This window comes from Panicum virgatum, chromosome 9K (assembly GCF_016808335.1).
Source record: "Panicum virgatum strain AP13 chromosome 9K, P.virgatum_v5, whole genome shotgun sequence".
Taxonomy (NCBI): domain Eukaryota; kingdom Viridiplantae; phylum Streptophyta; class Magnoliopsida; order Poales; family Poaceae; genus Panicum; species Panicum virgatum.
In genome coordinates this window covers 67046377-67059790 of record NC_053144.1, presented here as the reverse complement: position 1 = coordinate 67059790, position 13414 = coordinate 67046377, and the positions used below count along the sequence as shown (strand labels likewise).

The 13414-nt window shown below is 47.8% G+C and overlaps 3 protein-coding genes across 3 annotated transcripts; 2 read left to right on the top strand and 1 right to left on the bottom strand.

Annotated features, from left to right (window-relative positions):
* Nucleotides 1-1300: 1300 nt before the first annotated feature.
* On the top strand, nt 1301-2743 carry LOC120647261 (expansin-A15-like). Its single transcript, XM_039923984.1, has 2 exons — nt 1301-1885; nt 2018-2743. The coding sequence occupies exons 1-2, from the start codon at nt 1422-1424 to the stop codon at nt 2328-2330; spliced, it is 777 nt and encodes a 258-aa protein (XP_039779918.1). The 5' UTR covers nt 1301-1421; the 3' UTR covers nt 2331-2743.
* Nucleotides 2744-5093: 2350 nt separating this feature from the next.
* Nucleotides 5094-6309, top strand: LOC120648897 (expansin-A25-like). The gene is made up of 3 exons (XM_039925530.1): nt 5094-5309; nt 5436-5754; nt 5855-6309. Exons 1-3 carry the CDS (start codon nt 5189-5191, stop codon nt 6165-6167), a joined length of 753 nt encoding a protein of 250 aa, XP_039781464.1. The 5' UTR covers nt 5094-5188; the 3' UTR covers nt 6168-6309.
* A 1587-nt stretch (nt 6310-7896) lies between these two features.
* On the bottom strand, nt 7897-9971 carry LOC120647260 (thioredoxin-like 1-2, chloroplastic). The gene is made up of 4 exons (XM_039923982.1): nt 9662-9971; nt 9263-9439; nt 9000-9164; nt 7897-8446 (listed from the first exon to the last, which is right to left on the bottom strand). The coding sequence occupies exons 1-4, from the start codon at nt 9860-9862 to the stop codon at nt 8189-8191; spliced, it is 801 nt and encodes a 266-aa protein (XP_039779916.1). The 5' UTR covers nt 9863-9971; the 3' UTR covers nt 7897-8188.
* Nucleotides 9972-13414: the final 3443 nt, after the last annotated feature.

The window sequence follows — 13414 nt, the reverse complement described above, 5'->3', positions numbered from 1 at the left end:
AGACTAAGAAACTTAGTGCTTAGCGGTAGTGGACAATAAAGTGCCCCTTAATGCTCAGCGGTAGTGGACAGCAACGTGCCCCTTAATACTCAGCAGTAGTGCCCAACAAAGTGCCCCTGATGCATGACAAAGTAAATGTTTCATGTTCATCTATTAATGATGCATCTTTTGCATGAACGGTAGAGATTATGCTAGTTGCTGAGATTCAATGGACAATACTAATTGAGATGATGTGGCTAAACATGGTTGAAGAGAAATCAAAATAAATGACTCTTAGTGGAAACTAATTTTATAGGTTTTATAGATTAATGAAGAGACGCTCCGTCTTGGAATATCATTCCCACCTAACAGAATGGGGCCTAAGCGATGGGAACCCATGCCCATCTCGTACTGGCGTCTCCCCACTCGCAGCAATAGCGCGGGTCGTGGACGACACGCGTGTTGTTTTGCCAGTTGACTTATTTCGTGGTCCAATTTCGTGGAAGACATATGGTCTGGGCTGAGTGACTCACACTTGGATACACATAACACATGTATCATGTATGGATCCAAAGCCTGAATTTCTCTAGGCAGCCCAAATATGAACTCTGAAGTCTGGGCTGAGTGACTCACACTCGGAATGTAACATATGATGGATCCGAGGCCGGGTATCGGATCCATCATATGAACTCTGAAGTCGATTTTTGTCGCTACTCGATTAAAACTGATTTGATTACAAAAATAAATAAATAAAGAGAATGAAACACAAAAACTGTTAATTTGGAAATCTGCCATCTTCTTCTATCCACGACTCGTGTGACAACGCATTGAGTGAGATTCTTCGCGGGCCCGGCCGCCCTCATGTGAGCTGCCGCCATGTTTGCCTGCTGACCAACAATCTCCAGATTCCTCTCACCATCAATGAGATGGCCGCCGACCCTCTAGCGCCCATGTCAACTCTGTCGAGTAGATGTAGATTGACAGTACGATGTCACCGTAAACAAGTCCAGCTGGTCATTCCCCTTGCTCGAGGTACAACGGAGATGCACATTTGCCACAGTGTCAGTGACCTCGGCTGGCACTGGTGATCTATTCTAATCAGGACGGAATAGAAACTAGAATGGGCGACGTCGTAGATCGATCTGATCTAGATTATCTAACATGTGTCGGTCCATGGCAGAAGCTAAGGGGAAAATGGCGATCGCGATCTGCACTTATAGCTGAGCGAGTACATGTGTATCTCACTCATACGTTCTGCTTGCCATGGCCTGAGCAGCAGAGTTCCAAGCTGACGCAAGCATGCGGTTGCCAGCCAGCTTCTCTCCTCCTATTTAAGATCCGTACGAGCAGATCAGCTCCATTTCACTACACAAGTGTAACTGCCAGTGTCCCTCATCGCTCTCTGTAGCTAGCTACTCCACTACTTGCCCAAGTCTACGGAGATGCACAGACCACCGAGCTTTCTTCTGTTCCTCGTCGCCGCCGCGGCGTCGCGGTTGGTGCCGGCGGCGGCGGGGGACGACAACGGCGACTGGTCGAAGGGCACGGCCACGTTCTACGGCGGCGGCGACGCCTCCGGCACGATGGGCGGCGCGTGCGGATACGGGAACCTGTACTGGTCCGGGTACGGGACGGACACGGCGGCGCTGAGCTCGCCGCTGTTCGACGACGGCGCGTCGTGCGGGCAGTGCTTCAAGGTCACGTGCGACGCCGACGCGTCGCAGTGGTGCCTCAAGGGCAGGTCGGTGACCGTCACCGCCACCAACCTGTGCCCGCCCAACTACGCCGTCTCCGGCGACGACGGCGGCTGGTGCAACCCGCCCCGCCGCCACTTCGACATGGCCCAGCCCGCCTGGCTCCAGATCGCCCAGTACAAGGGCGGCATCGTGCCGGTGCTCTACCAGAGGTACTCCGATCCAGTTTATCATTATATATATAATACTAATTAATCCTGGACGGCTTGACCTAGATAATTAAGTCAATTAGATCGTGGTTAAAAAGTTATTAATCTCGTGATGTGATGATGTGCTGCGCGTAGGACGCCGTGCGTGAAGCAGGGAGGGGTGCGGTTCACGATGGCCGGGTCCAACTACTTCGTGCTGGTGCTCATCAGCAACGTGGCCGGGACCGGGTCGGTGAAGGCGGTGTGGGTGAAGGGGAGCAGCACGGACAGGATGCCCATGAGCAGGAACTGGGGCGCCAACTGGCAGTCGCTCTCGGGGCTCGCCGGCCAGGCGCTCACCTTCGGGGTCACCAACACCGACGGCAAGACCATCGTCATCCCCGGCGTCGTGCCGGCGTGGTGGAAGTTCGGGCAGTCCTTCACCTCCGGCGTCCAGTTCTCCGACTGATCGGTGGACGACCAACCCATTGGAGATTTGGAGTTTCGAACGGCGGCTCCGGCTCCATTGGCCGGCCAGATGTCGATCTAGCTAGGCTTTCTGAGATTTCTGGTTGAAGAAGCACATGCCATCTTAATTACAAAGATTAATAATTGGACAGGGCCATATGGAGTACTGGGTGTATTTGCTGTGATATGTATAGTTCTAGCTAGCCTGCTCGGCCATGCCGTTGAGGACCCATTCATGATTCGTGGGAGGGGAAGACTGAAAGAGTGAAGTCTGGAGTTGAGTTCATGCCGGTGACGATTCCCGTATCAGTAGGCAGTAGCTTTTCCTTCTGTAGACTGTTAGTAATATTTCCAGTCTTGTTGTGGTAATATTGTACTGTTGCCCCACACTGGACAGTGCAAATAACTCCATTATGATCATGCAGTTCAGAAGTTGTTGCTTCATGCTTTGAGTCGCCCTTAGTTTGAATTTTCCCTTTGGGCTTAACAGGACACCGTCCCGCGTGTTGGTCGGGCACATCAATGGGCTTCAATTTGGTTGCACCCCGAATTAGGCTAAGCCCAAATTGCGGCAGGGTTGTACTACACTTACACTCTCCTTGGGGGCCTGGGGGTCAACCCATGTGATTTCAGCACCTTTTTCATTTTTATATTTTAAAAAAACAAAATTTCAAAAATATATGTCGAATATGGAATGGACAGGGTGCCTGTCGCCCATCCAGTGGGCGACAGGACCTAAATATAAAAAAAATTTACATTTAGATCCTGGCGCCCAAGGAGCATTAAACAGTGAACTTGTAAAATCGATATAAAATCGTAGAAAAATTAGAAAAATACAAACTCAACTGTTCTGGATTCTATGAAATAATATCTACAACTTTTGTTATATAAAGTTTTTCATTTGATCAATGTATCTAAATCAAGAAAAATGGTTCTTGTACCTAGAAAAATCTGAAATAATTCATTTGGTCTAGTTGTACTTATCTAAAATTTACCAAAATTTTTTTATAGCTCTTAGGAAATAAAATAATGGTACTATAAAAGTTATGGCTTCTAATACTCAGTATAGCAGCATGGATAAATAACTCATTTAAACTAGACATATTGCAAGATCTAATTTAAAAACTTATTCTATAAATGTTTTCTGGGCCTACTAATTTTGTACAAGCCTATGCTCACCATATGCAACACTCTGGCCAAAGATGACATGCATCCAAAGGATGGATCTTGAGATTTAAATAAAAGTGTATTAAACTGGTATTTAAAATAGAACAAGATAAATTGATCAAATGAAAACTTTATGTAACAAAAGTTGTAGATCTTGTTTCATAGAATCCAGAACAGTTGAGTTTGTATTTTTTTATTTTTCTTAGATTTTATATGGATTTTACAAGTTCACTGCTTAATGCGCCCTGGGCGCCAGAACCTAAATGTAAATTTTTTTTATATTTAGGTCCTATCGCCCACTGGATGGGCGACAGGCACCCTGTCGCCCATTAACCGGGCGACAGACACCCATTTTTGAAAATTTCCCTATTCAACATATATTTTTGAAATTTTGTTTTTTTTAATATAAAAATGAAAAAAGCGCTGTGATTTCAAGCCCAAGTTCCAAACTGAACGGAACCCATTTGATCGAAAAAACTGAACTGAACCGGAATTCAACAATCCTGCACTGCACTACTGACGAAAGCCACTGCCCAGTAGGTTCTTGTATGGAGCAGTGCCAAAACTTTGATGTTAAAAAAAAACCTAGAGAGAGGCAGGCAGGGAAGAACGCGGACGATTTGTTTGTGTTGGGACGCGAGTTTTTTCTTCTTCTTCTCAGACTCCATAAAACCCATTTGGAATGTGACAAGTTTTTCAGACTTCACCTACAACTGAATTGTTTTACGTGAAACGCCTGCAAGTGAAACCACTGCGTTACTAACAGAGGCCAATCCATTTTAAAGATCGCTTTACTACAGTGGATTGATGATGCTAGATTTTTAGTATGGGATAAATGGAACGCCGCAGCGCTGTGCAAGTTGGCAAACGATTCTGTGCTAAAGAAACGCGAAGAATCCGAAGGAGGTACGGCCGGTCGATAAACCGCTGACTCTTCTAGACCAGGTGGTATGATTAAGCATCTATTGTACGCGTTGAGTCCGTCACCTCGCACTTGTTTATCCACCTCCATGCGCCATAATCCATGTGCTGACACCGCTGGCCCTCATGGCCTCATGTGGCAGAATTCCCTCACAACGCTCACGTCCTTCTCCCGGAGACAAACGAGGACGGCAACACATTCCAAATCATAGTTTATACTCTAGTAAATTCGTTCCAAAATGTAGCCTGTGTCATCATAAACTAGTGCAGAGTTTGGTCACCAACTCAGCTCAACCCGGCAAGTACGGATAACTGAACATGCCGGGCGCCGGGAACGCAAATGATTTCGCGTGCCATGCTTATCAGGAGAAACGCTGGAGGAAATCTTTAGCCCAGGAGTCAACCGATCAGCTGGACGCGCAGGTCTTCTGCTCCATGCGTCCATTTGCTTGGCACGCATGTGAGCTTAGCTAGCAGCCCCCCCCCCCCCCCCCCCCCCCAGCAGGACTGGGATATCGATCATTTTTTTTGAAAGATCAGGGATATCGATCATTCGGTCGCATGTTCCCTGCAATTCCCCTCCTCGGCCCTGAGCATAATTCTCGTTGCCTCTCATCCTATATAAGCCATGCCACGATCACTGCAGATCCGTCAGAAGCTGTTAGGCATTCAGGAAGATAGCTCCTGGTTTACTGAAACCGACGAGTTCAGGTCTCCTACCTGTGGTACGGTGGTGGTGTCTACCTTACCGATCAGAGATTCACAGCAGGGATGGGCAGAGTCCTCATCACATTGTTCGTCGTCCTAGCGGCGACGTTCTTCGCGCCGGCGAAGGGCTGGAACTACGGGACGGCGACATTCTACGGCGGGCCCGACGGCTCCGGCACAATGGGTAAGTCAACAACTCCAAATCCACTGTATGTCGTCGTCCATGCATTTCCATGTCGATCAATCTTGCTGCAACCAGGCCAGTGCCGGTAATTTTCACGATGGACCGGAGCTAACACACACAATGCAGGTGGCGCGTGCGGGTACGGGAACCTGTACCAGGCGGGGTACGGGACGAACACGGCGGCGCTTAGCTCGGTGCTGTTCAACGACGGCGCGGCGTGCGGGCAGTGCTACCTGATCATGTGCGACAGCAACGCGTCGCCGTGGTGCAAGGGCGGCGCCGCGGTGACCATCACGGCCACCAACTTCTGCCCGCCCAACTGGGCGCAGCCCAGCAACCGCGGCGGCTGGTGCAACCCGCCGCGGCCGCACTTCGACATGGCGCAGCCGGCCTGGGAGCGCATCGGCGTCTACAAGGCCGGCATCATCCCCGTCCACTACCAGCAGTAAGTCATCTCGCCACGTCGACGACCACGCCGCGGCGTTTCCTTCGATTATTCTCCGGTGAGCCGGCGGTGATGATGAGCTGTTGGTGGTGTGTTGCAGGGTGACGTGCTGGAGGCAGGGAGGGATCCGGATCACCATCGGAGGGTCCACGTTCTTCCAGCTGGTGAACTTCGCGAACGTGGCCGGGAGCGGCTCGATCCGGTCCGTGTCGGTGAAGGGGACCAAGACGGGGTGGATCGCGCTAAACCGCAACTGGGGCGCCAACTGGCAGTGCAACTCGGCGCTCGTCGGCCAGGAGCTCTCCTTCACCGTCACCTCCACCGGCGGCCAGACGCTCTACCTCAACAACGTCGTGCCGGCGTGGTGGCAGTTCGGCATGGCCTTCGTCACCAACTACAACTTCTACTACTGATCCATAGCTAGCTCGAGTGTGGGGGTGCTTTTGGTAGTATGGAAGGCGTCAATTTGTTCGTTATTTTTTTTTCTTTGGGGGACTACTTTGTACATGTACATCTTGTCGTGAGAAAAGAAATACTACTATATATTGATCATTTCAGTAAACGGGCTAGAAAACATAAAAGCCCAACAGGCCGAGGCCCAACATCACCCCAACACACCGAGTTTTTTTATTTTTTATATTATTTTTTTCCCGATTTATCAAAAATATATGCCGATTTTTTTTTTTTTGCAAAAATGTCCTCCTGCCGCCAGTTCATCCGGCGGAACGTAGGTACCGCCGAATGAGCGGTAGGTGCACCATAGAATACCTACCGCCGGTTGAAACGGCGGTAAGGTTGCTGTAGCGAATTTCAACGCCACTGTAGCGGCCTACCGCCAAATCAACCGGCGGTACTGTAGTAATACACTGTAGCAAACTTTCAAAAAATTATAACAAATTCATATGGATTCGGATGGAGATAAAATTTATACGAAAATTATAGACCTCGACGAGATCTACAGCTTTGTAATTCAAACTTTTTTCATTTAGAATCATTCTGGTGTTTAAATAATCGACACAACATTTAGATCTAAAAAATCAGATCTAAATAAGTCGTGCTGCTCATCGGGAGTGCACCGGAAATCAGATCTAAACAACTTTGTAATTACAACAAGTATAGCGTTGTTTAGATGAAAAATTCCCGGTGCACTCCCAATGAGCAGCACGACTTGTTTAGATCTGATTTTTTAGATCTAAATGTTGTGTCGATTATTTAAACACCAGAATGATTCCAAATGAAAAAAGTTTGAATTACAAAGTTGTAGATCTCGTCGAGGTCTATAATTTTCGTATAAATTTTATCACCATCCGAATCCATATGAATTTGTTATATTTTTTTGAAAATATGCTACAGTGTATTGCTACAGTACCGCCGGTTGATTTGGCGGTAGGCCGCTACAGTGGCGTTGAAATTCGCTACAGCAACCTTACCGCCGTTTCAACCGGCGGTATGTATTCTACGGTGCACCTGCCGCCGGTTCATCCGGCGGTACCTACCTTCCGCCGGATGAACTGGCGGCAGGATGACATTTTTGCAAAAAAAAAGTTTCGGCATATATTTTTGATAAATAGGGGGAAAAATAATATAAAAATTAAAAAAACTCCAACACACCACGCTTCAAAGAGGATTGTTGTTTACATTCAGTGATGCACAACCATGTAAAACCACGTCAGCTTCCGTTCAGTAACTAGTTTTGCTTCTATCTTCTATCTGGTGCCCAAACATGCAGTGGCCAGCTGCAGATGCATACTGTAAGATTGGCTGTACAGGCATCGATAGCCTGTCAAGAACAGAACGACCTCATTTACATCACGGATCATGGAGCTCAAATTGGTATCTGAAATTGTCGGGCATGTACCAGTGTATTTCAATATTAACTGCATCTGCATGTCAGGGGTCAGACAGAGGTTCTCAGATAAATCATCTGGATGATATAATCAATGGTAGTGCTGTTTTATTATCAATCAGTAGATAAACAAAAAAAGAAGATGCATAGCGCAAACAGATGTCGATTTGTTGAAAAGGATCGTCCAAACTAAGATATGCGGTTTGGCCTTTTCCTTCTAATGGGCCTGATTCGAGTTTAATAGATGACGACATAAGTTTGTAAACTCAAACAACCATCATACCATTTTCTGAGAGGAACTCAAGCACAACTATTCATAAAATGTGTAACACTGCAAAGATCAAGTAGATGATTTTTTTTTACAATTAGATGAATTCATATAACCACCATGCAACTTCCTGAGGACAGAAGCTCCACAACACCTTTTGCTACCCATACTACATTTTTCACTACTTGTAGACAAAGTGGGCAGGCTTCATATTTAAAAAATCTTGAAGCCTGCACCCGCAACCATAAAAAGGAGCAACCTGTACACACAAAAACAATCAAGAACTGTACAGAACTGAAGCATGTGATTGTAATCACATATCATCTTCCCGTTGGGACCAAGGTCCTGTCGTCAGACCCTTGCCTGACCAACGGCTTTGTTGGTGTTGGACGCTCAGGAGTGATAAACTCCGCTGCATCTTCCATGCTTGGAGCCAGTTCTGGCTCCATGGTGTAGGTGAACTGCAGATCCTTGTTTGCAGCCAAGGCAAATAATTCCTGTTCTTCTAGCCCCTTAGTTGGTCCAATGCTACATCTATCGGGTTTGTGCTTCGCAAGCGCGTCCTTGAACTTCTTAATCTGCATACAAGAGTCCCCACTCCCATAAGCAAACATCAATTGCTAACAAATGATGTAAAATATTGACCATAATTTGTTCTGAAATGGCATAAAGTAGACAATCTAAATGCCAGTGGAAACCTGAACTGCAATCAGAAATAGGTACCAGATCCCTCATTATCATTCTTTTTAGTTATGTTCGCAAAAGTAATATTTCTAAGATCAAGAATGTTGCATGGATCCAAAGGAGAAAGTTTAGCTATCATTGGCTATAATATTTGAAAGTACTACAACGAGTGCACAATTGAGATAAATAAATATAACATTGGGTTGTATAAACACAAGCTCTGCAAATGACGACAAAATTCCCAATTCCTTTGTTTGGCACCGAAGACACTAGCAATAGTAATTATTCTATAATGCCAGATATATACTACTCCATATTGTTTTTAGTTCCTTGGCCGCGCATCCGAAAGAGCTGGAGCATGTCTTTCTTTCACATGATTTCAGTTTTCACAACAATTTGAACAAGGAACACAGATGACTGAAGCCAGAACAAACGATCAGATCTTACAGTTGCGTTGGTACAGCTGAAGCTGCAGAGCCGGCCCTCAGCTCCCCTGTAGAATCTGAAGAAAGGGAACACATGAACATGAAGGCTGTGGCACATAGATTTGTGCTCCTCGAAGTTCACCTGCAGGAACTGCACATCCGGGTTCCGCTCCGCTAACTGGCAAACCTGCGCAACGAAATATTATATACCTCTTAGAAAAGCACGATTGAATTCACATGACAAGCGGCATGCAACATTGAAGTATCCTGCTTCCTAATAATTACCTTGGGGTGGAGAGCATGGCAGCCGGCACAGCCAGGCGAGAAGAAGTCGACGATGACGAGCCTGTCGCCGGCGTTGGTCAAGGATTCAACGAGGTCTCGCGCGGTCTGGATCGCCCGCATGTTGGTCTGCAGTCCCTTCTCCCACCACTTCATGGTTTTCCGAAATGAAAGGTTCATCTGCTCCAGCGAACAAGCAACAATGTCAGAACAGCACATACAAAAGGAAAAAAAAAAGTTTTACAGGTTCCGGAAAAATTAGGGTAAGATCGAAACTAATCATGGTGAATGTGGAAATTTATCGCTGTCGGATTGGCAGCATTAGCAATTTCATACGATAAAACGATACTATCCCAAAATAAAAAAAAATCACATTGAAATCGATAGGGTAACTCGAGTAACCTGCACTGGCGACGCAACGAGATTCCTTGATCTCCTGGGTCCAACCGCCATCCTCCCGCCGAGGAACGGGCTCTTCCTCCAGGACCAGGACCAGGATCCTCCGAGCCGCACTGACACGGCGCCCCTCCGCCGGCCGAAGGAGCCCGCGCCCCGGTTGCCGCTCGAAGACCCCAAGCTCACCTTCGCCTGCGCCGCCGCCATGGCTACCGCCCTCACGGATCACCGAGCTCGAGAGAGCACAGCGTGAAAAGAGGAAGAGGAGAACACAAGGGGGATTCGAGAAAGCGGCGACGGGAAGTAATGCCACCTTTAAAAGAGAGAAATAAACGACGCCTTTTTAAAGCGTGATGAATTCGGATAAAAGCGAAGAAAGTAAAAACTGCCGGTCAGAACTACTTATAGCCGTCCGATGTGTTAGCTGCTTCGTCGATGCTTGCCACGTTGCTGACGGTAGGTATTTCCAAAATGGATAAGTTAAACCTGGATAAGCACAAAAAGGAATGGGGCTCGCAAGGCCGTCGTGGATGCGGCAGGAGCTATAGACTGCCACGTGCTTGAAGAGCGTGGGCCCCGGTTGACAGCGAAACTAGCAATCTGACAGGTGGGCCCAAACTCTGAAACCGGTGGTGGCTCATTAGACTTGTTAATGTTCTACTATGTCAGCTGTCAGCTTTTGAAATCATTTTTTTGAGGCTAACATGTGGATTGCGTAACACTTTTATGTTGCAACAAAGCAAAACGAAAAAGTAAGTACACTGCTCCAGCACGAACCATGGAAAAGTCTAAATATGCATATCAGTAGGTGGTGCAACGGTGCTCTCTCATTTTCAGCTCTAAACAATCTTCCTTCTTGGGCTCTGTGTTTTTTTATGATTTTAATTTTGATGAAAAACTTCTATGTTTAGAACTACGGTGCTATACATATGGCGTTTTTGTTTCCTTTTTTTCCCCATCAAGTTAACTAGGCCTCTAGTATCTATAGTAAATAAAATGGATAGAGCTGATATTCTGTGGTGAGTTTCAGCTCTTACTAAGTGAAACCCTATTATTAGTGACCAGTTTCTCGGATAAAATGGATCATATTTGTGGTGAACGATTGAATGCAGCCGCAGTCTAATGATCATACACTAGTAGCTCGTTATTGATAGCAACCAAGTCCAAGGCGGGGATGATATGAGTCGGCTATTTTAAGAGCTAACTGGCGTGCTATGATTATCAACTATTTTCTGCATGCAATTCCCTTTGCCTTCTCTTTCTTTGTTAATCGTGTCCGAGAAAAAACTTTTTTTTTACCTTGCTAGAGATGACGGGAAAAAACAAAATATGCTTGAGCTTATATGTTGGTCAAAATAAAGCACAAAATCATGCTTAATTAACCTTGATAATTCGAAAGTTTAGCATCTCAAAAAAATATGTATCGCTTCTGGTTAGATCAATAATATATTTTGCTACTGGTCTGAGTAGTACGTTTTTATCTAAAAAAAATGTGTATTGCTGGAGTCAGATAAAAACGAAATGCAATAACGGGCCTTGGAATGGAACAGCAGCAGCACATTCAGAAAAAATGGAGCATCAGTGGTGCCATATCTTTGCACCCGTTTAGAACAAATCAGTGCTTCAACTAGCTGGTTGATACAGTAAAATCTCAGCTTTCTTTTCGTCTGCTATTAACGCGATTGGTTTCCAATCCAAAGTTTTCAGAGCACGAGACAGGACCACTGCAAATGTGGCCTGTATCTGCATCATACGATGTCTGAATTTGGGAGTTGGTATCTTGTTCATTGCAAAGCCATTTGCTTTCCGTTATAGATTGCACAAACCAATTCGTTTGTTCGGCGGTTACAGAAAAATCTGGACCTGTATAGTGCCATGCTGGTACATTTGGATACTCAGCATCTGATGAGGAGTTCGAACTTGTAGCCGGTGCATGATTGGTGATCGTTATTAAACTAAGGAACAAGTCTGTTTTACCCCCTGAATTTGTCAAGGAGTCCGCATTACCCCTATCAACTACAATACCAGGAATAGAACCCTCCTCAACTCTCAAAACAGGACAAATCACACCCGGCTGTGTGGAGGCGGTTTTCCACGGTGGGCCCCACCTGTCAGCCTCGCATCTCTCTCACTTCCTCTCTCCCACCCCGCCGCTGCCAGCCATCCCCACCCTTCCCGGCCGCCAACCATTCCCACCCTACCGTGGTGGAGGAGGCCGACTGCGGCGGAGCTGGCCCGCGACGGCCGCGGCCGAGCTCCAGCTCGCGGCGACCGCACCGGAGCTTGGCTCCATGCGCCGGCCGCCGCGCGCCCTCCCTCCCTCACTCCTCGGCGGCCCTCCCTCCGTCCCCATGCCGGCGCGCCATCCTCCGCCGCCCTCCCTCCTCGGTCTCGGGCCGATGGCGGGCCTCGCGGCAGCGCCCCCCGCCCCTGCTCTCCCGGCGCAGGGCCATGGCTGTAGCGGAGCTCTCCTCCCCGCGCGTCCTCGGCGAAGCAGGGGTGGCCGACGAGCAGGTACGGCCCGCGGCGGCCGGTGGGCGCGAGATAGGGCCATGCGGCCCGTTGGAGGCGGCGGACGGGCTCTAGCGTGGGGCAGCACATGCGCCGGCGGAGCTCGTGCGCCCCCATCTCTTCCTCCGACGGCCTGTGCAGCGCGCGCCCCTCCTCCCTACTCCCTGCGGCGGGGCTACAGTGCCTGTCCATGCGCGCCGCGGTGGGGCCCTCATCGGCGGAGCAGGCGGCGCGGAGCATGCCATGGCCCCCGGCAAAGCTCGGCCAGCCTCGAGTTCGCCGCCGCGCGTTCCTCTTCATCCCTCATGGCGGCCACGGCGGCGGTGGCCGGATCACCGCAAGGCCTCTCTCTCTCTCCCCTTCCTCTGCTTCTTCTCCGTAGCAGCGGCCGACTCCAGTGCGTGCGAAGCTTGAGCGGTGGGGCGGAGCTCCAGACGTGGAGCTCAGGGGCGGCGGTGAGCTCGGGGGAGATTGAAAGAGAGAGATGAGAGGCTGACAGGTGGGGCCCACCGTGGAAAACCGCCTCCACACAATCTAGGGGGGTATTTGTCCGGTTTTGAGAGTTGAGGGGGGTTCTATTCCTGGTATTGTAGTTGAGGGGGGTAATGCGGACTTCTTGACAAGTTCAGGGAGGTAAAATAGACTTGTTCCTTAAACTAACCGTTACCCTGCTTCAGTTGAACTTGAAACCGGTACAAGCTGAGTACTGCTCCATGGTTATTATTAGCTTATGATTGAGGTTAGGCTATAGAATCCAGAATGACAAAACGGTTATAGCTAGAATCAAGGAAGCAACAACCAAGGACTTGGAAATTGTTGTCTTGTCAGTGTTATCCAGATTTCCTGTCAGTAGCAGATAATGCTATGTGGGGTGTGTTTAGATCCCCCAACTCCTCCAAACTTTCCATCACATCGAAACATTAAATATAGCAAGTGATCCATGCATGGAGTACTAAATATAGGTAAATTAAAAAACTAATTGCATAATTTTGATGTACGTTGCGAGACGAATTTTTTGAGTCTAGTTAGGTCATGGTAGAACAATATTTACCACTACAATGAGCCCAGACCTGTTTGCCTTCTTTCATGGATCTGCGTTACTCCAGAATACGGACAGCATCACATCGTAATTTGATTCGTTTGTGAAGTAAATCCTACCGTTTCTGATATATTTCTGTGGCAATACTGTTTCTGATTTGTAAATAGGCAGAACTCGCTGAAATTCAAAGTATAATTCGGGAATACAGA